Source organism: Furipterus horrens, unplaced genomic scaffold (assembly GCF_987537825.1).
Source record: "Furipterus horrens unplaced genomic scaffold, mFurHor1.1.pri manual_scaffold_2, whole genome shotgun sequence".
NCBI lineage: Eukaryota > Metazoa > Chordata > Mammalia > Chiroptera > Furipteridae > Furipterus > Furipterus horrens.
Window position 1 is genome coordinate 121,495,312 of NW_028327172.1, and position 26,591 is coordinate 121,521,902.

The following is a 26,591-nucleotide window of genomic DNA, read 5'->3' on the forward strand; positions in this document are numbered from 1 at the left end:
ATAGCATTAATGAGAAAGCATGTCTAAACAGAGTTGGCTAATTAAAATCATTATAATGAAATGTATTGCAGGCTGATGTAATCAAATCCCCCTAATATTTCTGTGAGTCAACTCTTTGCAATAAGGCACTTAAAAGGGGGGCAAAGAGCCCTATACATTGTGTGTTCTAAACAGAGAAGAGGAAGCATGGACAGCTTCCCTCTCAAGGTGCCCAAAGAGCCCTTTAAGTTGTGGCATCTGGGATGTGGTTGACAGAGGCAGTGTTGCACCTGATACAAAGAGGCCCACCAGACATGGCTTCTCTCTTCCAACTTCCAGGAGCCTGACATGCCACATGCCACAAGTTCACTTGTATGTCCTTCGGTAATTCTGCTTGTTTACAGCTATTAAAATAACAGTTGTTTGCCACTTTCTATATTTCTAGAGGTTTTATTTTCATGATTAAAAAGTTGATATATCAATAAAATTAAAACCAATCAATTCTTCCCTTACATTCTTCGATGTCCCTCAAAGAGGGTCACGCATTCCCAAAGACTTTTCAGGTGAACCTTGCCTTTCACTTGGGTTCATCACACCCTGTGTGCCTGTTTCCTGTTCTATAAAACATGCATGCTCTGAGCTCAGAAGGAGCTGTATGGGGGCAAGCAGCATGCACAAAGAAGTGGAAAGACCAATGGATTTAGAGCCATATAGTCATGAGTTCAAATTCTGCCTCTTAAACTTACTAGCTATGTGACCTCAGGCAAGTTATAGAATTTCTCAGTCTCACTATGAAGTGGGCAATATCTATTGTACCTTATATGTATGTGCACATAAGCATCTAAAACAGTGCCTAATATAGCATAGATACTCAATAAGTGGTAACTATTACCATAACAGTGTTTTGTAAGCCACAAAGCATATTCTGCCAATGTCATGTGTTGACGATGATAACAGAACAAAAAGAGAAGAAAAAGATGTGGCAAGAGAAAAGAAGCACAACACTGGGAATGTGAGCGTACAAGGTGTGCGAGGAGAGGAGTGAGCAGCGTGGCGTGGCTGGAGGACTTCCTGAGGAAATCAGTCTGTTTTGTTTTGTTTTTCTCTCAAGAATATGGAACACCACTGAAGGCATTTTGAGAAAAACATAACAAGGCAAGACCTGTGCTTTAGGAAAACAACTGTTTAGAAATGTGGAAGATGGACTGGAGGGAGAAAAGCCAGAGGCAGAACTTAGTTTGGAGGTGAGAGGGTATGAAATTGAGCTGGAACAACTGGGGAAGAGGAGGAGGGGCGGGATCAGAAGAGCACAAAGAAGAGGCTGTGGTGACGGTACTGGTGAAATAAGGGGAAGTAGCTAAGAATGGGTGTGAAGGGTGGGAGAGACAAAGAAACATTTAGATGATCTTTATGAGTAAAGACCATAAAAGACATGTTCAAATGATTTCAAGGGTTTGAGTGGGGGACTAGGAGAATGTTAATTCCATTGTTAAAGAACAAAAGAATTAACAAGAACAAAGGAATTAACATGAGGTCAGTTTTGGATCAGAGGGGTCAAAGGCATTTAAAGAGATGTCCATCGCTGGTTCGATTCCCAGTCAGGGCACATTACTAGGTTGCACGTCAGGTCCCCAGTTGGGGGCGCAAGTGAGAGGCAACCACACGGAGATGTTTCTCTCCCTCTCTTTCTCCTATCCCCTCTCTCTAAAAATAAATAAATAAACAAATAAATAAATAAATAATTTAAAAAAAAAGAGAATAAATAGCCTGATTTAAGAAAGAAAAGAAAAAAAAGAGATGTCCAACAGGCAGACCCCAGGAGAAAGACACAGGCTTCTAAGGTAGATTTGGAGTCATGATCATAGAGACAAGAATTGAAACTAAGAAAACTGGATGAGGCTCAGAGTTTAGTAGGTTTAAAACAATAAATTATAAGGAAGAGACTTAAAATGTAAAGACATTTACACAGGACTAATAAGTGGAGAGGGGTTGGCTAAATGAAGTCTTCACTAGCAATGGACCTGAAAAGAGATAATAAGGTATGAAAATAAAACAATAGTATCTACAGAAATCTTATTAATGTACTAAATTTGTAATTTTTACATTAACCTATACAAATAAATGCCAATAAAATCTTTGGCCCCTTCAGGCATAGAAATTTGAACCAGTGGAAACTCAATGCTTCTAACTTTCTGCTATAACATTAGATCTTTTTCATATCAATAAATATTTGGAAGAGACTAATTCAAAAATTCCAGTGTTTATTTACATAATGCATGTCTCAGAAAGCTTGAAAAGAAAATAAAGTTTCAACAGAAAGTCATCAAATCCTCACAGATCAGGCTATCTCTAGCACTTGAGATAGACTTGGAGTCTGGAGGTCCTTAGAAACGAAGTCTTGATGGCAGAACTTCACAGGTGCTCATCACTTGCCAAGGAAATGCCACACTTGCTCTGTGTTTAACATGGAGGGAGAAAGGTGTTAGGGAAGGGTGACAAGGGAGGGAGCAAAGAAGAATAAGAGAAATTAATTTACACATTTAGGAAGTGTCTAGGCAGATAAAAACAACCAAGAAGCTTAGTATGACACACTTCTCTATTTAAAGGCACTTCCATTTAAACTCTTAAGTTCTGTCATTTGGAACAAGCCTCACATAAAACCACACTAAAAATTCTAGAGCCTTTCCACTTTGTTTCCTACTTTTTTCTGGGTCATTTTAGTTTCTATTGAATGCCATAGAAGTTAATGCACTATGTACAGTATGAAAGGTCTAGAAAAACCTTAAACTATAAAATTTGACTACCTGTCAAATATCTCAAATGGGACATTATCACAAAGAAACAATAGGTTGGTTTTCCATATAAGGAATGGGAATGATTTCATGCTTCCTCATGAAATCATGTCTATGAATTTGCTCCTTTCTATACATCCTAGAACTGGACTCACAGTAAATAGTTCTTATTTTTCCTCCAAATTTACAAGTTCAATACTCTTCTAATGTTTTCTATTAAAGCAAAAGAACACAGGTCTTGCCAAATATTGAAAGACAAATGATATGTGTATGTGCTTGTATTCTGAAGTTTATACCACAGAACATTTTTACTTGTTTCTCAAAAGAGCTTCAAATAATAGTAATAAAAAGTACAGTATTTTTAATCCTACTACAAAATTTGATTTTTAAATTCTCCAGTTAAAATGAAAGATTAAACTGATAAAAGATAATAAAGACAATCTCCCAGATCAGATATTTCGACTCTTTTTAAGTTTATAAGAACTTCACCAAAAAGTCACTACATAATCAAACCATTTTGTAGCCTAAAAGTAATAAATGTACTCTTTCTCATTTTCTGAAATTAGGAAATGGGTATTTCACGTGAAAATTTTAATGACTATTTTTTAAAAGTATTTCACTTAGTTTATATATAACTTTAAAAATGATTATTTATTGATTTGAGAGAGAGAGAGAGAAACAATGACTTGTTGTTCCACTTATTTATGCATTCACTGATTGATTCCTGTATGTGCCCTGACCGGGAATCAAACCTACAACCTTGGTGTATCGGGATGACGCTCCAACCAACTGAGCTACCTGGCCAGAGCAATTATTTATATAACTTTTAAATTAACCTCTATTTCTTCGTCATCATCTTTTTTTTTTATTTGTTTCCCCTAACTGTAAATGAATAAATTTACACATTTAGCTCCTCAAAAACCAAAATATATCATACCTTCTTCATTACTTTCTTTATCTATTGAAGGTGACACCTGAAAGATAAGAACAGTCTCTGTTACAATTAATCTTTTGATGTATAGAAACTGAATCCAAGTTTTTTTCATGAGCCTATAGAACCAAGTTCACACATAGTATTCTCTAACCTGAAAAAAGTAAATATTCCTGTGCCTTTATTATCATTGCTCAGTCTTTCAGATAAACAAACCACAGACTTAGGAGTCAAATTTTAAAAAGCATGCTTGAAAATATCTTCTCTTGTTAACCCATGGGAACTATTGAGAATGAAGAGAGAGGTTTTCTTTCAGCTGTTTCTTTTCTTTGGCTGAGGTCCTGAGAACAAAAAAAAAAACACTCACATTCATAAGTATGTGCATGCGTGTACACAGAGACACACATGGAAATTATGTAATTTACTTAGCTGCTTTCTAGAAATTTTAAGATAACTTTTATTTCGATGACTAGTCCAAGATTCTTAGGGCAAACGTAATATAATCTGTGGTGGACAAGTTTGAAAGAAAGGTTTTCTTGAGATATGAAATATTTTCTAACTAAGAATACATTTTTAAAAGATTAAAAAAATATTTCTTTGAAGATCATTTTCCATAGATAGAAATGCACAAAGCCCAAGAGTACTTTGAATAAACATCTCTGTAATCACTACTGAACTCGAGAACTGGAACATGACAGGCTCTTGCCCAGTCCTAACCTCATTTCCCCAAGGGATAACCCTACCTGATTTTATAACACACTGTTCAGATTTCAAATTTAATAATTGACTTCAATTCTCTGAATTTTCTCACTCTCAATAGGGAAGATCTGCCTTTAACATTTGAGGTCTAGGGCAAAGGTAGAAATGAAAGACCATCTATCATACATCTGAATATTTAAAAGTTATAAATCAAGCTAACAAAGTGGTGACTAGAATATAAAGCATGTTTCATTCTACTATCTTGTAAACATACCTTTGTCATTACTTAAAGCTCTTGTTTAGCATTCTGGATGCCTCAGAGACTCCCTGAGGATGACAGGTGAGCAGAGGCACATGGCAGTCGCCCTGCCCCATGTCACCTCCTGCCCTGGCTCCATTCTGCTTTGGGAGGCCTCATCTGCACAAAGGTGGAAATTCCAGCCCACATGTCTGTGCAACCTCTAACTGCAAATGGTTACCCCCAGCCCCTGCAGAACTAACAGTGAACACCAAGTCCCATAGTAAATGAATGTGAATTTGGGCAGATGCCCAGGCAGGCTCTGAAAATGGGCCTGCAGCTGTCAAGGCAAAGAATTCCAGGGGTTTAAGTAGCAGAAAGTGGTCAGGAATAAAGGGCTTGGGCTCCTGGCGAAGGCATAACGTTGGTGCCTTGGTATTGCCCCGCGGAGAGGGACATGACTGGATGAGGGCCAAAGTGGGATCCTCTAAAAAGTAGACTCAAAGTAGGACCCTCTACGTCTAAGGGCAGTACTGAATAAGAACAACTCAGAAGGAAAAAAAATTTAGACTTCAGAAATATTAAAATATTCTCTATAATAGGTGATGTGTGTCCTAGGACTGTGTTTTTGGCTGAGATTAGCAATTAAATTGGTGAACTCTGAGTAAAACTGGTTGCTCTTCACTGGATGGGTGGGCCTCACCCAATTAGTTGAAGTCCTGAATAGAACAAAAAGACAAACCTCCCCAAGCTCTTGCGGAGAACTCAGTTCTCCAGCAAAATGCCTTTGGACTTCATCTGCATCATCAGCTCTTCTGGGTTTCCAGCCTGCTAGCCCAATGTGCAGACTTCGCACTCACAAAGCCTTCATTCTCTCACTCTCCCCCCACCCCACCTCTCTACACACACACACACACACACACACACACACACACACACCCCGACTGTCTGTCTGGAGAAGCCTAATACATCCTCCCAAGTTATTAATGATTTAAAGTTATTCTTCCTTCAACTCTTTAAAAAAATGCTAATCAAGACTTCTAGTCAGGACAGAGGCGTAGGTAAACATACTTTGCCTCCTAGTACAACCTCAGAAAGAATTACAGTTGGACCTCAAAACAACACCCAGAACCATCAAAAAACTGAGCTATATGGAAGTCCAACAAACAAAGATTTAAAGAAGCCACATTCATCCAGATGGGTAGGAGGGGTGGAGATGATGAGATGGGTGGAGAGAGGCAGAGACATGGTGTGGTATAGAGAGGAGGTAGCTCTACATTTACAAGTGGTGGATAAAAATCGGGAGGGATACCTTGGGAGCCAGAGATCCCAGCCTCAGGCTAGACCTAAGAGTCCAGCATTCCAGCATCAGAAAACAAATTCCCATTACCTCTGGCTGTAAAAACCAGTGCAGGTTGGGGCAGCAGAAGAAACTGCCAGATTTTCAGGAGACTCCACTTAATGGTCCAGCACGAACTTAAAACATACGCAGATCCACCCACTCTGGGATTCAGCACCAGGCCCTGGCCGGGTAGTTCAGATTAGAGTGTCATACCAATATGCCAAGGTTGGGGGTATGATCCCCAGTCAGGGCACATACAAGAATCAAACAATGAATGCATAAAAAAGTAGAACAACAAATCGACTTCTGTCTCTCTCTCTCTAAAATCAATAAATTAAAAAACAGCAATAATTTCCAGACTTTTAATTTTTCATTCTGAAAATGTATTTCTTGGTTGATAGAACATATGCAGAATGTACAAAGTCTTATATAAAAGAAAACAAATATCACAGGCAAATTTAACCCTCATATAATAAACCATTAAAGTTTCAAGGTAACTTATTTTTTATGCATTTTTCCATATTAACTTTAATATACCAAAGGAGAGACTGGAAGTTATATTTAAAAACAACTACATGGGTTCATGATACACATCAGCTATTTAACTATAATGACTTCCTGACCTTTAAATGTAACAACATACATAACACTTGCTTAGAGGAACTGTAAGAACAAAGCAGCACACAGAGCAGCACTAACCCCAAATCATTCTCAGTCAACAGGAGTCGCCACCATTATATTTTCCTTGTAAGTAACAAATAAACAAAAATGCTTTTGAGTTACCTCTATTTCTCAGTAAGGAAAAGTGTAGGCACCCCCTACTCATTCATACCCCCATTCTAAAAATGCTATCTCCTCTGCTCTTCCCGCTCCAAAAATACTTCTCTTTAATTTCTTTCAAACAAATCTAGTGTTTTCATGACCAAAGTATCCCTCTTTCTTTTATCGATCAAAGAAAGTTTATTCTGTCCTTATTCTAACCCTATTCAAGAACAACCTGTATTTTAAATTAATAAAATATTAATACAACTGCTCTGTACTTAGCGTATCTTCTTCAAATAGTCCCACCAGCTTCCTACAAGCATTTTCTTAGTTCCATAAACAAAACATGAAAGTATTTTAAGGTCATGTAAGTTTAATCTACTTCTTCAAGAATGTATATAATTGGATAGTAGCTAACCCCATGATTGACTTTATTTTCATTTCTTTTGCCCCTCTTTGAGTGCTAATGCACAGTGAAGCTTTTAAGAGGCAAAAAGGGAAAGGAGGAGGGAGATATAAGTTCACTAGAATCAGATCCTGATTTATCAAGAAAGACATTACTTTAAAAGTTTGTATAATGAATTGCCATAAAGACGTCACAAACAAAACACATCCTCATGGCATAAATATTGTAGCGTGACATCATTAGAAAATTACATCCACAGAACGGTTCTGCCCTAAAGGGAAACAGCCGTCTTTGATGGAGGCGCAGCTTTGATTGAAGTGAGTGCCCACAGAGGAAGTCTATTGCCAGGCATTCCAAGGGGTGCAAGTAACCCTGGTGATAAAAGGGAGTCTCAGCCAGACTGACTTCAGAGCTAGCTCTGAGTTGGCTTGATTTCAATAACCAGAAGCTAGAATTGTCACCGCTTTCTGGGATATGCAAGATACCCGTTACTGTCATGTCATCAATAGCTTTCAGTAGAGATAAAGTATATGCTCACAGGAAAACCATTTGAGAAGCATGCTATTAAAATTCCTATCCAACAACTAATGAAATATAACTCTTCTGGTCATCACTTTCTGAATTTGAAACTATTCTTTAACACTGATAAGTTGGCATTTTTCTACTAGAGCACAGAACCCCTAAGTGTGCAAGTCCAAGCCTGCTGCTTTATTGATTCATCTTTGTTGTGGGCCTCTTGCATGCCCCCCAATGGGGACCTGGCCTGCAACCCAGGCATGTGCCCTGATTGGGAACCACGGGCACTCAATGCACTGAGCCACACCGGCCAGGGCTTTGGTATGCATTTTTAAAAGTGCTATTCTTAAATGATAACAATGCCTCAGACTAATATGAGAGGCTTGTGTTGATGGATGCACATAAAGTTCTTCACATGGATTCATCTTTGAATCTCTATGTACATACCAATGTGCACTTATAAGATTGCTGGTCCAGTTTAGGGATAAAATAGATGGCCACACTATATATTGATATCAACTGTCACTACGATTCATTCTGTGCCCTGGACTCCTGAATACAATGCTCTTCAAACTTCAGCTCAGAAGTCTTGGCATAAAATATAAAATGGCCATCCCAAACTCAGATTATATTACAGATCTTAGTACTGAAAAAAAAAAAATCTTCCAAATGCAATCAGAATAACACATCTTTAATTCAAGTTGAAATGTCCTCCTTGCTTACTGTGCGTTTGTGCACCGTTATCAGTGTCCTCTCCAGGCTGTCTATGCCAGGTTTGGCTGGGATGCTTTTAGTACAGATCTGGCCATGAGAAGACAAGAAGAGAGCCAGACCGAGGCTGCCGAGAGCTCTCTGGGAGGCATTCTATCTATCCAGTTATAGATGCCTTTAACCTTTTGAAACGTTTTCAATGACTAATGTAAGTTAAAGGTTCATGGTATCACGGGACCAGATCTCTGCGACTAAGTAGGAGTGTGGTAACTTACTCTCCCTGGCATGGCCCCAGATTCTAAGATTTTTAAATCCCCAAGGCTACCAGGCTGTGCAAGGTCAGAGGCAGGTCTGGGAATTCCATTAGCAATGAATGTGGTTCTTTCTCAGTCCTTTATGCACTGGGTTTTTGTGTGGAACCTCACAAAATATATATATACTTCATAAAATGACTAAGTCACTAGATAATAGAGAACCTTACAGATTTCCTAATTCAAACTTTCCCCAACTTCACACGATGCTTAGAGGATTTCTGATTCCTCAGAGGGCAGCACAGAAGGAAAGTGCTTAAACAGCAGCATGTGGGAGAATTTTGAGGAAAAAATTCCCAGATGGGAAAATGATTAAGAATTAAAATAAGTTATGTTGTAGAAACTAATATATTCCCTTTCTCCCTCCCATTCTTCCTGCTTAATGTCTGAAAATAGGACTCATTCACATAGAATAATTTAAATTAGGTTGACTTTTTCACTATCCAACAATGCAATGGGCCATCACATGAGGGAGTGACAATCTCATCACTGAAGTTTTCAAAAAGAGGCTGGAACTGACAGGGCTTCTCTCTGCGGTCCATTGAACTCAACAACACTAACAATAGTGACAATAAACCCTGACATTTATTGAATACCTTCTCGCTAGTCCACATTTTACCTGGAATATTTCATTCAGTTCTCCACAACAGCCTTAATAAGAAAGATATTATTTTTAGCTCCACTTTATAAATAAGAAAACCAAAGCATATAAGTGAGTTAAATAATTTGTTTCAAATTAAGAACTAAAGAGCTAAGATTTGGACCTAGAGCCTGACTCCAGAACAAACCTTTCCTTTCTTCCAATAAAGGACTAACACTGACATGAAACAAACTGCACATAAGTTTTTATATACACTGGTGAAACCACTATCAAGATATATCAAGATAATAAAGATATTCAAAAGTTTCCCAAGACCTTGTAAAAATGGCTGTAAATTCCTCCTTCCCAGCTCTCCCACAAACCCTCCAACCAATGATCTGTTTTGTGTCAGTATATATAAACATTTGCATAACCTAAAATTTTATATAGCACATGGTATGATATAATATGTGTATCTATTTTCCACTCAACATAATTTTTAAAAACATTCGGCCATGTCTAACATGTATCAAATTCCCTCCCTCCCTCCCTCCCTCCCTCCCTCCCTCCTTCCTTCCTTCCTTCCTTCCTTCCTTCCTTCCTTCCTCTTTCTTTCTTTCTTTCTTTTTCTTTCTTTCTCTTTCTTTTTCTTTTTCTTTCTTTTCTTTCTTTCTTTCTTCCTTTTTCTTTCTTCCTTTTTCTTTCTTTCTTTTTTTCTTTCTCTCTCTCTCCTCTCTCTCTCTCTTCTCTCTCTCTCTCTCCCTCTCTTCTCTCTCTCTCTCTCTCTCTCTCTCTCCCTCCCTCCCTCCCTCCCTCCCTCCCTTCTCTCTCTCTCTCTCTTTCTTTCTCTTTCTTTTCCTGAGTAGTATTCCTTTGTATGAATATTCTATTACAAATAAAGCTGCTTTAACACCTGTGTATAAGCCATTGCATGGACATACACTTCCATTTCCCTTGGGGATATATCTAAGAGTGGAATGGCTGGATCATATGATAGGTATAGGTTTAGCTTTTGAAGAAAATGCCAAATTATTTTCCCAAATGGTTGTACCATTTTGCATTCCATTCAGCAGGGTACAGGAATACTAGTTCCTCCACGTTCTTGCCAATAGTTGGTATGGCCAATCTTTTAATTGTCAGCTATTTTTAAAAGTGTGTATAGGTATGTCATTGTGGTTTTCAATTTGCATTTGCCAAATGACTAGTAAAGCTGAGCTTCATTTCATGTGTTTCCAATATATCTCTTTTGACAAAGTAACTGTTCAAATATTTTGCACTTTGGGGGGTGGGGGATGATTTATTTCCTTATTATTCAATTGTGAGAATTTTTAAAATATATTCTGGATATAACTCACTTTCTCAGGTGTATGACTTCCAAATATTTTCTTGCAGTATGTGGCTTCTTTCTAGTTTCTTAAAAGTGTATTTTACAGAAATTTTAATTTTAATGATGTTCAACTTATCATTTTTAAAAATTGATTGTGCTGTTAATAACATATCTAAGAAAGCCTGCCTAACTAACCCAAGGTCCAAATAGACTTATAGTTTTATGCTTTAAACTCTGGTCTAAGATACACTTTATTATCGTATATAGTGCAAGGTATGAAATAGTGTTTTTTCCCCATGTGGTATGGATTTTGATTCATTAATCTCTTTGTTTAGTTTTATACCATTACTACACTTTCTTGACTATTGTAGCTTTATAAACTATGTTGAAATCAGAAATAGTTACTATTCCAACTTTGTTTTTTACAAAGTTGTTTAATACATCATAGAACCTTAGCATTTACATATGTTTGTTAATTTCTACAAAAAAAAGTGTTAGAATTTGATTGACACTGCATCGAATCAATACATCAACTTGAGAACTGATATAACAAAACTGAGTCTTCCAACCCATGAACATATCTTCCAATTTATTTAGCTCTCTGATTTCTGTTGGCAATGCTATATATTTTCAGGGTATAGGTTCTTCACATATTTATTTTCCAGATTTATCCCTAAGTGTTTCATACTTTGATGCCATCATAAATTAAGTATTTTTAGCTTCCAATTGTTTGCTGTATAAAAAATACATTTATTATATATCGATCTTGTATCCTGCAAGCTTACTTACATGACTGACTATAGTAACTTCTAGACAGATTTTATTGGACATTCTACACAGGAAATCATGCTCTCCCTTTTTACAATCTGGAAGCCTTTCCCTTCTTTTTAATGCCTTATTGCACTGGCTAGAACTTTCAACAAACATGCTGAATAAAAGCAGTAGGAGACAACGAGGCTTAAGAGCTGTGTTTATGAAAAGGTTTTAAAACACAAGTTTAATTTGTATATGCCTATTTCTTCTTCAGTAAGCTTTGGGACTTTACGTGTTTCAAGGAATGTGTCCATTTAATCCCAGTTGTCAAATTTATTGGTATAAAGTTTTCCACAATATTTCTCAATTCTCCTCATATCTGTAGAATCAGCAGTGATGTCATTTATTTCATTCCTGACACGGAAGGTATGTCTTCTTTCTTTCCTTTCCTGATCTTTCTGAATAAAGGCTTATCAATTTTATTGGTCTTCTCAAAGAACTAGCTTTTGGTTTCATTAATTTTCTCTATTGGTTTTCTGGGCATACAAATTTTTAGAATTATGAAATACTTCAAACATACAGAAAATTCTTAGACTATTATAGCGCATATCTACTCCCTAGATTTTTAAGAGTTAACATTGTCATTTCAGAAACTTTACAACTAGTCTTTTTTTTCTAGCTATTCACCAAGATTAAAATCTTACTTCCCTTTCCTGTCAGAAGTAACTTCCCCTGACCACTATGCTGACACTGGTATTTATTGTTATTTGTTGCTGAAATGTGAACACCATATCTCTTTGCATTCATTAGAAATATACGGCACTACTGCTTTGGGTGTTTTAAAATTTGCAAACACAATGTAGACTCATGCGGTTCTAATTCACATATTTTACCTGTGTCACACTATTCTACTGTATAATATACTACAGTTTACTTATCCAGTTTTTTTTTTTTAATTTATAGTAATTCATTTGGTTTCCAATTTTCCATGTCTGATCATATAAACAGATATATTAAAAACTATAGAATCTAGAAGGGTAATTCCTTAGTGGGTTAAAGCATCTTCAACTTTATTAGAAATTACTAATTGTTCTTCAAAGTAGTTGTACCAATTTATAATGGCATCAAATATATCAGCAAGTATGAGAGGTCTTCTTTTGCCACTTGGTATGTGTGACTTCTAACTGTCTGCCAACTGATAACTAGGAAATGGTGTCTTAGATTGATCTCATTGATTACTAGTGAGATAGAGCAAATTTTTGGATATTTACTGGCCATTTCAGTATTCTCTCTGGTGAGCTGTCCATTCATACTGTTTGCCCATTTCTTCTCCTACTGGGTTACCTTTCTTTTGTAGATATGGATAAGTTTTTAATCACTTATAAAGTTTGTTGTTTATGTGCAAAACTCTTCTCCCAATCAATAGCTTATCTTTTAATTTACTCTAAGGTATCTTTGGTAGTTGACAGCTTTTTAAAAAACTTTAAATTTATCAGTTTTTTCTTGGTTATTCCTGGCTCTTTACTATTCTGTATAAACTTTAGGATCATCCTTCAAGTTTGGTGAAAACTCTCTTGGGTTTCTAAGAGAGTCAGAATTGACTTCATTAATTAACATGGGAGAAATTGCCATCTTCATGATTAAGTATCCTTTTAAGCTGTTATATAAAGTCTATTGTGTTTTCTATCTATTCTTGACTTAATATTGGTTAATTTATATATTTTTTAAAAAAAATTTACTTTATCTATATTTAGAAAGGTATTGCCAAAAAAAAAATCTCATACTATCTCCCTCTGATTATGTCCATAATTGTGTTTCCATTTGAATTCTTGATATTTTAATTTGTGCCTCCTCTACTTCATCATCTTTTCCTTAATAAGTTTGTCTATTACCTGTCTTATTTGTTTTCATTGATCCTTGCCATCATTTCTTTGTTTTCTATTTCATCAAGTATTTGCTCTGCTCTTTGTAATTTTCTCTTTTATAATGTAAAAATACTTGAAAAATTAACTGTTGAGTTTAATGTTTAGCCTTTATTTTCTTCCTTCATTTCTGTTGTGTACACTTACTTTCTCTCAAAAACTATATTTTTGCTGCATTGCACAAGGTTCGACATACAGTGATTTGTTTGTCATTCAATTTAAATACTCTGTAACTCATTTCAATTCATTTTTTGATGCACGACTTATTTAGAAGTGTTTTTAAGTTTCCAAACACACAGATTTTGAGTTTTTTTCCTTTTAATATTTTCATAACTGATTAGTAAATTTATTATATTACCTAATGTGGTCTACATGACAACAACTCTGGCAGTTTTTTGCGACTCTCTTTGTGGCCTAATATGTACTCAATTTTTGGATGTGTCCATGTGTACCAGAATCAAATTATGCATTTATTCTCTAATTATATCTACTAGATTAGCTTACAAATTTTGTTTCTATCTTATCAACACACTTCAAAATAACATTTACATACAGTGAAGAATCCTATAATGGCATCTTAAACCCCAATAGTCGACTCAATTGTCATTTAAATATCTACTAATATTAGATCTGAAAGGCAAATCACATAATATGTATGTACACATGCATACTCATGTGTGCACACACATACATACACATATATTCTTTGTTCCTTATACATGCTCTGAACCTTGCTCCCTGAAATAAAGCTCCAATTACTAGTCACATAGTCCTAAAACATTGAGAAAGAGTCCATATTTTTTGCCTGTAAACTTAGGTGAAGGTTAGAAAATGACACAATATCCACAAAATGTAATCGGGTGGCCCTGTGGTTGAACTACTAGAGAGTGACTTCTGTTGATAGTGGCCACATGCTGCTGCCCAGACACCCAGAGTAACCAGGCAGTGTAGTCCTCTGCCTCTCAGGGGTCCCTAGTGTTTTCAGATCTATGTAGCAAACTGTTTTTGACATAGCCATGCCTTTCATAATTGTATATAAATTCAAGATCTATACTAATAAACAAAATCCAAAAACCCTTTGGGTCATTTAAATTCTCCTTATCTTTTTCAAATCTATTATTCTTCTTATGTTTTCTACCCTAAGTACAACAATTATTATAGATAGTTTCTATTTTGTTTCTAAAATGTTTCCATATAATAATCATCAGGCTGTTGTCATTTATTTTCTTTTCTTCGCTATAGTGACAATATTGTTGAGTGACTATTTAAATTATTTTTTGGTCTTACTGCTACACTTAATTTTGTTTTGATCAAGATATACTCAGTAATATATGCTTCCTGCAACAGTTCTGTTAATCACTCAAAAGTTTAGTCCCATTTATTTTCTTCATGTACCTTTAAAGTATCTGTTCATCAAAGCAGTTACTTTATCTGAGAAACTTTCACTTTAATCAACTCATCATGAGTATTCTATCAATATCCATCTAGAAAGTGAAAACTTCTATTACTATCTGGCCTTGTTTTAACCATACTTCAGATTCATTTAACATGTATACATCAGTCTCAAGATAATATTACTTGTTAATTTGTAAGAATGAGTTTATTCATTCTGAGACTATGAATAAACCCTGGTGTTTTCATTTGTTTCTATACAAGCCCAGAATTGATATGGACTGAATATGATCAAGTTTATGGATGACTTCAGCATCTTCAGTTTATTCTGAGTGACCAAAGGACAAACCAGCTGACAGTACTTGGACACCAGTGCACCGTTCAGTACACTGCAAAACAGAAAGACCTGGGAACGTACCCTTAAATAATTCTGATGCAAACATCTCAATGTGGTTTAAAGAGATAAAGTGCCAAGTCAAAATGCTTTGATTATAAAGAATTTCATTATTACAAACTGATAAATCTTTAGAAGATTATGTTACCTAATCTGGCCTCCTCACTCAGGAGGCTGTTAATAGTGTAATTGTTTGACTTACAACTCTTTAATGGTGAAATCCCATTTATGGTAAGTTCCATCAGAACTGGTGAAGGACTGCTTTCTCTGCATTTTGTTTTTCTACTGTAGTATTCTCAGCGAAAAATCAGCATAGCACTTTCTTCATTATTCCAGAAAGCACAACAAAGTTACCACACCATGTAATTAAAGCTCAATGTTATTATTTCTGAATTCTAATCTTCTTCCCCAAATTCAGCTAGATCAGATCCGTGTGCTCCAATTTTTTTCCCAAAGAGGACCGTTTCCCTAGTAATATGATAGAAAACAATTGAAAAAAACAGAATGTAAGATAGAAACTTTAATTTTAAAGCTAATTTTAAGACAAGTATCTATTATATGTATTATATATAGATCCAAAACCAAAATAGATGGAATATTCTTAATCTGAATTGCTGAGACTACTTGGGCAAAGATTAAAATTTTTTTGTTTTTATTCCCTTAAAGAACTAATAGTACATATTGATGAGGACTAAATTCAGAATGTAATCTGGATACAAAATTGAAAATGTGAAGAAAATAAATATATGGTGGCTTCATTACTAAATGGCTTCTATGCATCTTCCCTTACCTCTCTCCAGTCCCTTCTCAGCAACACAGAGTGTCTTGTTAAAGTCTAAGTCATATCATATCTCTCATTTTGCTCAAAACCCTCCAATGGTTCCCAATCTCATTCAGAATGAGAAACAAAATTCTTAAAAGAATCTTCACAGACTATATTACAAGGTCTTTCATAATATTGCACTTTGCCTTCATTTCCAACCCCTGGAGCCAAACATTTATAATCTTATCTCCTCTTTTGTCCCCTAGACTCTCTCTACCAGTCACTGTGGTTCCTCGAGTATTTCTAGAACGTTTCCGGCATCCTCTTGCCTCATGGCCTTTGGGACTGTGGCCTGGAATGCTCTTCCTTCCGCTAGACACTTGGCTCATTCCCACACCTTCTAAGAATCTTGACTCAGGGCAGTCCTCTCCTCGCGGCAGCTGTCCCTGATTACCGTTTTTTTTTTTTTTTTTTAATAACTACAATTCCCTTCCCCCTCCCGGCACTCTTCCCTACTCGATTTTCATCATAGCATTTATCACCCTCTGAGACACTGTACATTTTACTTGTGTATTTAATTATTATCCATCTTCCCAACTAGCTATACAAGGGCAAGGGTTTTATATCTTTTTGTTAATGTTACATCCCCAGTACCTAGAATCTCTCCACACATAGGAGGCACTAATTAAATAGTTGCTGAATTAGTGGGGGAAAAAAAATCAAAGCAGCCATAGTGAGGAAACATGCTTGTTGTTCCTGAAGTAAACATCTAAATTCACCAGTTTCCTACCTCATAATTATTATTTTTTCATTTAATTTACAAATGGTATTCCTGGCCTAAGCTCATTTGTAAAAACACTTTATATAGCAATATTACTTGATTTTTCTAATATGAATTTTCTTATTTAGTGGTATCAAATAAAGTACTAATTTACTAATAAATTCACTTGTTACCAGGCAGCAAAATCAGTAGGACATGTAAAAATCCAAGGATCTCTTCTTAGCTAGGATATGGACTGCCTGGAGATAGTCCAATGAAATGAAAGAAAAGGGAGTCCTCCTTGTTGCATTTCTCTTGCCCAAATGCGCCTGTACCAGCAGGCTTCTGCACGGCAGCGCTGAACGGCGGGGACTCCTGAGAACCGTGCGGCACAGAAGAGAACACGTGCATAAACAATAAGTTGGTAGCATTAAGAAAAACGGCATCATGTGAAATTAATTAAATGGTTAATATACTTTAGAAAAGAAAATTTAATTATTCAACCGAAAGGTTCTTCATTTAAATTCCCTGGATTAAAAAAAATAGATTTTAATGTTGTTTTTTCACTTTATGCTTCCCCAAAGACTTGATACATGTCAGTGCTAGACTTTTCAGAAATTCTGCAAGATTTTTCTCATGACGTTTATAAGAGTAAAGGACATTTTCCCCTTACCGATTCAACCAATGCTCTTGCTTCCTCCTGAGTGCAACGGAAAGGACTATCGCACACCTGCACATTTGTGCTACAAATGAAAAGAGAATGTTATTATTACACAGGATAAAAAAGGAACAATTACCAAAAACAAAGGCAACTCGAAATGCTCCACACCAACAGTATGATTCTAACTAGTGAAAAGGACCTGAGTGAATATAAATTAGGAAAACTTGAGATTTTTGTATTTTCTTTCAGGCAAGGTTAAACAAATGTTCCCTAGCACTGCACTCTCCCAAATTTAAAAAAAATTTAAATAATAATATACAAATCTAAATAATTTCCTGGTACATAGAAAAGGCTAAAACAACATTTCACCTGCACTGAAGAAGCGAAAAATAAATGTGACCCATAGAATGACAATGACAAGGAAGACTTTCCTCTAAGTGAAGCGATTAGCATTGTAACTAGCACTGAAAGACACTGTGGAATCTCTTTCTCAGAAAGGTATGGTAATTGAGCTAAGAGTGGCAATAGAAAAGCATATGGACATGAAAACTCAGTTTTTTTACAAGTAAGGAAGTTCAGTAAGGCGTAAGAGCAGCTCCGTCCACGATGAATAAAGGCTCTATACAGCACTCCCTCACTTATCGCGGGTATTACGTTCTAGACCCCCCTGCGATAGGCGAACATCCGCGAAGAAGGAACCTTACCTTTATTTTAGTATTTATATAGATTTTAAGGCTTTATAAACCCTTCTCACAGATTATAAACCATTCCCAGTCTCTTATTATCCTTTCCCACTCCCTTATAAACCTTTTCCACACTTTTATAAATACTACTTATCGTCGTCGTCGTCGTCGTCGTGGCAGCCGTCCGTCTCGAGAGACGATGGCGTAGCTTCTTGAGAGTCTATCTGCACCGCCGAGAATGGCTGTGCAGTCCGACTCGGGAGTGACAATCCCTGCCGCACTTGGTACAGGTGAAGGCAGATGGCCGTTGTTGCTGCTGTTGACGCTGCTTCCGCCTCGATCTTTTCTGGACCGCCTCCTCGTTGCGTGCAGCCTCTGCACGTGACGTACCTTGCCTGACCGCGAGCCTCCAGGCTAGGCGGTCATCTGCTTGAACTTCCCATGTGTTGAGATTGATGGAGCATTGTGTCATGTCCTTTTTGCAGATGTCTTTGAACCGCAGTTTTGGGCGCCCTGTCATCCTCTTGCCTTCTGCTAGCTCGCCGTAGAGGTCTTTGGGGATACGGCCTGCATCCATTCTTTTGACATGGCCAAGCCACCTGAGGCGTCTCTCGCTAAGAACTGCATGCAAACTGCTCATATTGGCTCGCTTCAGCACCTCGGTGTTGGGGACCTTATCCTGCCAGGCGACATGCAGGACGCGTCGCAGGCACCTCATGTGGAAGCTGTTGAGTTTCCTTTCGTGCCTTGCGTAGGTGGTCCACGTCTCGCTGCCATAGAGGAGAGTGCTGAGTACGCAGGCTTGGTAGATGCGCAGTCTGGTTTTCTCAGTGAGGCTGGAATTGTTCCACGCTCGCCGGTTCAGTCTGGCCATAACTGTGGCTGCCCTGGCGATTCTCCGGTTGACCTCCAAGTCGACTGACAGAGAGCTCGAGATGGTGGACCCGAGGTAAGTGAAGTCGTTGACAACCTCCAGGGTGTATCCGTCGATGGTGATGCATGGGGGAGTCCCTGTGCCTTGAGCCATAACATTCGTCTTCGTCAGGCTGATGGCTAGTCCGAACTCCTTGCATGCGTGGGAAAGGCAAGTGACTAGCTGCTGGAGTCCCTCTTCGGAGTGTGATGTCAAAGCTGCGTCGTCGGCGAAGAGCATCTCACGGATGAGCACCTCTTTGACTTTGGTCTTGGCTCGTAGACGGGCCAGGCTGTAGAGCTTGCCATCGGATCTGGTTTGAATGAAGACACCCTCGCTGCAGTCCTTAAAGGCGTATTGGAGGAGCATGGAGAAGAAGATTCCGAACAGCGTAGGCGCGAGGACGCAGCCCTGCTTTACTCCGCTGCTGACTGGGAAGGCCTCAGAGGTTTCGCCGTTGTAGGACACCGTGCTGTGCATGTTGTCGTGAAAGGACATGACCACAGCAAGCAGATGTGGTGGACAGCCAATCTTCCGTAGCAAGCTGAAGAGTCCGCTTCGACTGACCAGATCAAACGCCTTCGTGAGGTCAATAAAGGCGAGGTAGAGTGGTTTATGCTGCTCGTGACACTTCTCCTGCAGCTGGCGTAGGGAGAAGATCATGTCCACTGTTGATCGGCCAGCTCTGAAGCCACACTGGGACTCTGGGTAGACGCGGGAAGCAAGGGTCTGCAGGCGGGCAAGAGCGACCCGGGCGAATACTTTGCCGACGACGCTGAGGAGAGAGATGCCCCGGTAGTTGTTGCAGTCGCTGCGGTCTCCTTTGTTCTTGTACATGGTGATAATGTTGGCGTCTCTCATATCCTGGGGGATGTAACCCTCCTTCCAGCAGAGACAGAGTAGATGGTGGAGCGGCTGTAGCAGGACTGGTTTCCCGCTCTTTAGGATTTCTGGAGGGATTCCGTCGCTTCCTGGTGCTTTCCCGCAAGCGATGCGGTCGATGGCTTTGCCGAGCTCTGCCGCAGTAGGTGGGGTGTCTAGCTCCTCCATGACTGGTAGGTCTGGGATGGCTTTAAGAGCAGTGTCTGTTATGGTGTTCTTCGTTGCGTACAGCTCGAGGTAGTGCTCGGTCCACTGCCGCATTTGCTGTTCCTGGTCAGTGATGACCTCACCTGTCTTGGACTTAAGGGGGGCGATCTTGGAGGGGATTGGGCCTGTTGCCTTCTTGATACCCTCATACATTCCTCGTGCGTTGCCTATATCGGCGGCTTCCTGGATGCTTCTGCACAGGTTTAGCCAATAGGTGTTGGCACAGTGGCGGGCGGTCTTCTGGACTTTGCTCCTGGCAGCCTGTAGAGCTTGAAGTGTACTGGGAGTGGGCGTGACCTTGTAAGCCAGTAGGGCCTTCCTCTTAGCCTCGATCACGGGTTCCATTTCTTCCCAGTGAGCCTCGTACCAGTCAGCGTTCTTCCGCTCTTTCTTCCCGTAAGCAATAATGGCGGAGTTGTATATGGCCTCGCGGAGACGTGGCCAATTGGATTCGATAATGTCATCTGCCGCCACTCCCTCGCCGAGTGCATCTTCCATCTTGTTGATGAATTGCTGGGTCTTAACTGGGTTGCTGGCACAACTGGTGTTGATGCGTGGGCGACCCTTCATCTTGGAGTGGTGCAACCTCTTTGGCGTTATGCGCACCTTGCTTACCACGAGGGCATGGTCCGTGTCGCAGTCTGCACTGTGGTAGCTGCGGGTGAGGAGGGTGCTGCCAATATCCGTTCTTCTGGTGATGACGAGGTCAAGCTGGTGCCAATGGCGGGAGCGGGGGTGCCTCCATGACACCTGGTGGATCTCTTTGCACTTGAAGAATGTGTTTGTCACGCACAGGCCGTGGTGACACAAGAGCTCAAGCAGTCGCTGACCATTCTCATTGATCTTTCCTCTCCCAAAGTTTCCAAGGCAGGTGGGCCAGGCCATGTGGTCGGCTCCTACTCTTGCGTTGAAGTCTCCAAGGAGATAGAGAGCGTTACTTCTGGGAATCTTGGATAACGCTTCGTCCAGTGCATGGTAGAACTGTTCTTTCTCTTCGGTGGTGGCGCAGAGGGTTGGGGCATACGCGCTAAGAATGCTGACTGGGCCGAAAGTTGTTGACAATCGGAGGGTAAGTAATCTCTCTGTGCCTCCTGTGGGTGGCTCTATGGAGTTAACAAGCGTGTTCATCACAGCGAACCCAACACCGTGCTGTCTTGGTTGGTCCGGAGACTTCCCTTGCCAGTAGAAGGTGTAGTTGGTTTCTCTGATAGTTCCGTTGTCGGCCAACCGGGTCTCCTGTAGAGCCGCAATGTCGATGTTTAGTCGTGCCAGTTCCCTATCGATGACAGCGGTTTTCCTGGCACCCTTGATCCACGGAAGGTCTGTAGTAAGTCCGGGGCACATGGTCCTGATGTTCCAGCTAGCGAGGCGAAGAGCCGGAGGCTTCTTTCTTGTTGTTTGCTTGGAATTAACTGGTGCGGGTGTTTTGTGGCCCACTTTTCGAGAGGCGCCTCTCTGATCCCCACGCACCCAGTGGGGCAGGCGAGCCATGGCGAGACAGTAGCTGTCCAGTGAGGTGCGATGACCTCTCCCACCGTCAGAGGAGACCCCTGGCGCTCGTTTCCTTTGCCAATCGGATGAGCTTATAACCGGTATCTGTCTCCTCCCGTGATGAGTCGACATCTTGTGATGACGCTGGAGTGTCCTCTCAAGTGAAACTGAAGCTACAGAGCCTGGGCAGGGTGATATGGAGGGTCTGCTGTTGCCCATGCAGCAGACCCCCCCTCTCTTCCCAGCTGAAGGGTCCAAGGGAAAGACAAAGTCAATACAGCTTGGCTTCAGGTGCGCCGCAGGAGTTGCCGGTGTTGACTACAATGTCAAACCGCCTTAGGGACTCCGGCTCCGGATTTTCTGTCGGGGTTTACTCCCTTAGCCTTTCCCCTGAAGAGGTATGCCGCAAGGCAGCGGAGGTTTTTTGGAGTCAGAGTTTTCCTTCTCTGATTTTAGAGATGTCCTTCCTCTTTCCTCCTTTACAGTCTTGAGGGCAGCATTTACAGGCTAAAATAGAAAACTGGCAGTGTAACCTTCTAAGCAGATACTACCAATACCCTGCTTGGGTATACTCACCCAACAATAAACATCTCTTAAATGTCCTCCAAGTGCCATGCCTCTAATCAGTAAATTAGAACATACTACTTATGTTCTTAAACATATTCTACACTCTTAAACCTACATAACTTTAACAATATACGTTTACAGTACCACAAAATCCCGCAATATAGCGAAAAATCCGCGATAAATAATTAAATGTAACATTTTTAAAAATCCCGCAATACAGTGAGGCCGCAATAAGTGAACCACGCTATAGAGACAGACTATTGTAAAGGCAAAAGCCTTTCCACCCAATGTGGAACAGCGTGCTCTCTACACAAGCATGCTACACACTCCTTCCTAGGTGAAAGCAAAGGCATCACTCTTTCAAACATAAATTTCATCCAAGAAATCAGCACATTAATATAGATACAGAAAGAGGTGGTAAGAAGAGGGTTAAGCACAATTAATTTTTAACAGAAGTGGGTCTATGAGAGATACATTATCAAATTTATTTTTGCAATGATTTGTGAAATATGTTGGAATGTGTATGATAAGAAGATCTATTTATTATATTTTTAACTACATCTATCTCTAAGTAGACATTGGGTATTTAACAATTATCATAACTGGTCAGTTTGCTTTCTACCCAGACTCAAAATGTAGAATTTATTTCCATTCTTGACATGAATAAAATTGATGAAAGTTGGCATTATCATCTTTAAGACTAAACTACTTTTTAATCTCTTTTCTACATCCTATGTTTAACTAAAAACTGAAAAAAGTAAAGTCTTATAACTCAGATGTTTCCCTAAAGAAAGTCAAAACAAAATTTAAAAAGAATAAGGCAAAAAGAAAGCAGAGTGTATAGCAAATACATTACTGTAAATGCACTGTTTTTAACATGAAAACTAAACCATATCTAGATGCTGGGGATCCGATATTGAGCCCCAGGGCCTCCCTGGAGTGCACAGTGTTTAGGGTTCCCATTAGCTCATACTTGACCAAGGCCCACAAGAGAAGAGGCAGGGAAGTCCCTGAAAGGAAAGATGATTAAGCTGATGGTGTCTGCTTCAAATGATATTAAATGTGACTGAAAGGAATGTACTGCTTTCCTTTCTATAATAAAATCCCAAATATTTTGTTGTAAATTTCACTATATAGTCCGTATACAATCTTACTCACCAAAATAAGCAGAGATGACATCTGAGCAACAGATGAGCAATACCAAAAGTGTGGTGCACAACAAACCCTAACTGCATTTTAAAATAATAAAGCATATTATAGATACATGATAGTGCAAAAATAATTGATTAAATAAAAACAAATATAAAATTACCTGTGAATAATAAACAGACACATAAAAGTTGAAATTTACAGCCAACAATATAGAACTTTAGTAAAGAGAAATTATTTTTTTCATGACAATTTGAAATCAGACAAAGGCTCAGGCTCATAAGAATTCCAAAGACAGGGTTCAGGATATAGATTTGCTCAAGCTTTTCATTCTACAGCAAAGTAATGAAGAAAAAAGGAGAGAGAGAGACAGAGACCTAAGAATGATAATAGTTTTAGACTATAACCCTAACCCTGCCACCCCCCAAGGATGTAGGAGAAAAGTGACACTGGCGGAAAGCTACACAAAGGTGAAAGGGTTGGAGCTATCTGTATACAATCAAACCCACCTTCCTCCAGAAAGGTAAAAATAAACAACTTAAGACCTCAATAATTTAGAGGCAAACATACACACACACACACACACACAGATATTTTCATTCAGTAAGTATCAACTACCTAATGTGTGTTAAGTCCTGTCACTAAGTGTTGAGGTACAGTCAATTTAGAGGATAAAAATATAATAATAAACCACCCCAAGTTCACCAGAGGTGTGTACAGCTGTGATATAAGTGCCCAGGTGAGAGTATAGTTAATTCTCTCCAGAAAAAAAATAAAAATTCTTCACAGAGATTATGTCTAAGCTGCTTCTTGAAGAACGAGCAGGTGTTCATGGAGGAAAGACAGTGAGGTAGGAGGGGACAGAACACAGGGCTACACAAGCAGGGGTGGACACATTATTTAATGCACAGAAGAGCTGGGTATGATCTATACTGGAAGGGAACCATATGAAGTTTTTAAGAATAAAAATGACAATTGCATTTACATTTTTCAAAGATAATTTTGACAGTGCTGTATAAAACATATTAAACAGGAGAGTAGTTGCAATATATGTAAAACAATTTATAAGTAACTGAATTAAAGCAGTTTTACAACCAGAAGGGCATTTGAGAATCAATCAAAACCTGAAAAATTTATATCACAATAAACAATTTTTAGTAAAGTAAAATAAACTGGTGCCCTGGCTGGTGTGGCTCAGTGGAATGAGCACCAGCCTGTAACCAAAGGGCTGCCAGTTCAATTCCCAGTCAGGGCACATGGCTGGGTTGCCAGGTCCCTGGCTGGGGAGAGTGAGAGGCAACCACACATGGATGTTTCTCTCCTACTCTTTCTCCTTCCCTCCCCCTTCTCTAAAATAAATAAGCAAATAAATGAACTGGTAAAATGAACAATACAATTTAGATTTTTTAAAAGTAAGATAGATAAATAAACTGTGGCTGAAGACAGGGTGAGAGGCAATTAAGAGTAGTCCCAAATGGCAAAAACTATATTTGTCTTACAATAGAGTTTAACATTATTTTAGGTAAGAATAGAAATAATGACATTCTTTATGTAGCTTTCAGAGTAAACATTAAACAGTGGAAAAACAGAATAAAAATAACAAAACTTGGGAAAAAGATAATTACTCAAAATATCAAGTAAAGAACTGAATAAATGTAGTGCTCCTAGAAACACAAGAGTCGCTACTGAATTAAAAACACAATAATATTTGGTGGCTTTAAAATATTATTCAACAATTTACCCCAGTGGGTATTTACTAAATAGCTATTACATGTCAGGTAAGAAACTGAGATGATTAAGGTAGCTTTATTCGATTGCTTTCAAGGAACTTCTAGAGGACACAAATTCATAAAGTATAGGAGTCCCCCCTTATCTGCAGGGGACATGTTCTAAGACCCCAGTGGATGCCTGAAACCACAGATAGTAACCAACTCTGTATACACTACATTTTTTCTATACACACATAACTATGATAAAGTTTAACTTATAAATTAAACATAGTAAGAAATTAACGCCCTAGCCGGTATGGCTCAGTTGGCTGGAGTGTCAACCCATGCACCAAAAGGCCACGGGTCTGACTCCAGGTCAGAATACACACCTAGGTTCCGGTTCGGTCCCTGGTCTGAGCCTGTACAGGAGGCAACCAACCGATATGACTCTCTCACATGGATGTCTCTCTCTCTCCCTTCCTCCCTCCTTCCCTTCTTCTCTCTCTAAAATCAATAAATGTATCCTCAGGCAAGGATTAATTTTTTAAAAAGATAAATTAACAAATAATAATAAGATAGAACAATTATAACATTATATTCTAATATATACTCTAAAATAATAATAAAGTTATATGAATATGGTCTCTCTTTCTGATAACTAATCTGATAACTGAGCAGCTACTAAGTGACTAATGGGTGAGGAGTGTACAGAGTGTGGATACACTGGACAAAGGGATGATTCACATCATGGATTGAATGGAGCAAAACAATGTGAGATTTCATCACACTAAGAACAGTGTCAATTTAAAACTTACAATTTTTTTCTAGACTTTTCCATTAATATTTCAGACTGCAGTTGACTCCAGGTAACTGAAACCATGGAAAGCAAAGCTGCAGATTAAGGGTGGGATATTGCTGAATCAATCAGCCAGTGATCCAAATCTTAATGGATAAGAAGGCTTTTACTGTTCTTAACAAGAAATAATGTGGTAGTTATAAGATAAATAATGTAAACATATGTTTGCATGTTGAAACTTTGTTAATGTTTTTTATTCCATCTTTGGACATTCCACAATATAGTGTAATAACGTTATTATAAACGCCTCTGCCAAAGTATGAATCCCTTGAGAACTGACATGGTGTCAGTTACTAGTTTCACGGTGCCCAGCACTTAGTAATGTCTTCCAAACAGGTGCTCTGTACGTGTTTTTAAGTGGAAAAAAATTGCAATTCTCTTTAAAACAATCAGACCTGAGTAATGGCTGTTTAGTGACAATTAATAATAATATTATGTGGAAAAGATAGATTCTTACCAATTTATAGCCCCTTCATCACACTTCTTCATAAGCAATGCTTTCCAACATTCATGAGCAGATTTTATAACTTCAAGAGCAAAAGCCTAGTTCCAAACCAAAAAAAGAAAAAGAAGACATCGCAATCGCATCATTATACTAACAAGGTATATAATAACATTATACTTACTATAAGAACATGCTGTGGAGTCAGGCAAACCTGCGTATAAATTCTGGCATCCTTAATTATCAGCAGTTTGACTTTAGGCAAGTTACTTGATCTCACTAAATCTTAATTTCTTCATTTTTAAAACAGAATGTAATGAGACACTTGGAATCAGGGGTCGGCAAACGAGGCCTATGGGCCAGATCTAGTCTGCCACCTGTTTTTGTAAATAAATTTTACTGAACAGTTTCATATTTATACTTAATAATCCTATAAAAAGTCCTCAAAATCTT

General features: G+C 38.6%; 1 protein-coding gene across 4 annotated transcripts in view; it reads right to left on the reverse strand.

Annotated features, from left to right (window-relative positions):
• Nucleotides 1-2,223: 2,223 nt before the first annotated feature.
• The window catches only part of PPA2 (inorganic pyrophosphatase 2), a 94,699-nt gene continuing 70,331 nt past the window's right edge, over nt 2,224-26,591 (reverse strand). For 3 of the 4 annotated variants that reach the window (XM_090267978.1, XM_090267979.1, XM_090267974.1), the window contains 4 exons: nt 26,154-26,239; nt 17,252-17,321; nt 3,709-3,745; nt 2,224-2,433 (listed from right to left, as the gene is read on the reverse strand). In XM_090267978.1, coding sequence (XP_090124104.1) covers nt 2,405-2,433; nt 3,709-3,745; nt 17,252-17,321; nt 26,154-26,239 — 222 coding nt within the window. In that variant the 3' untranslated portion in view covers nt 2,224-2,404. Of the gene's footprint in view, nt 2,434-3,708; nt 3,746-15,259; nt 15,524-17,251; nt 17,322-26,153; nt 26,240-26,591 lie in introns of those variants that run through there. The other variant, XM_090267977.1, reaches the window with a different exon arrangement.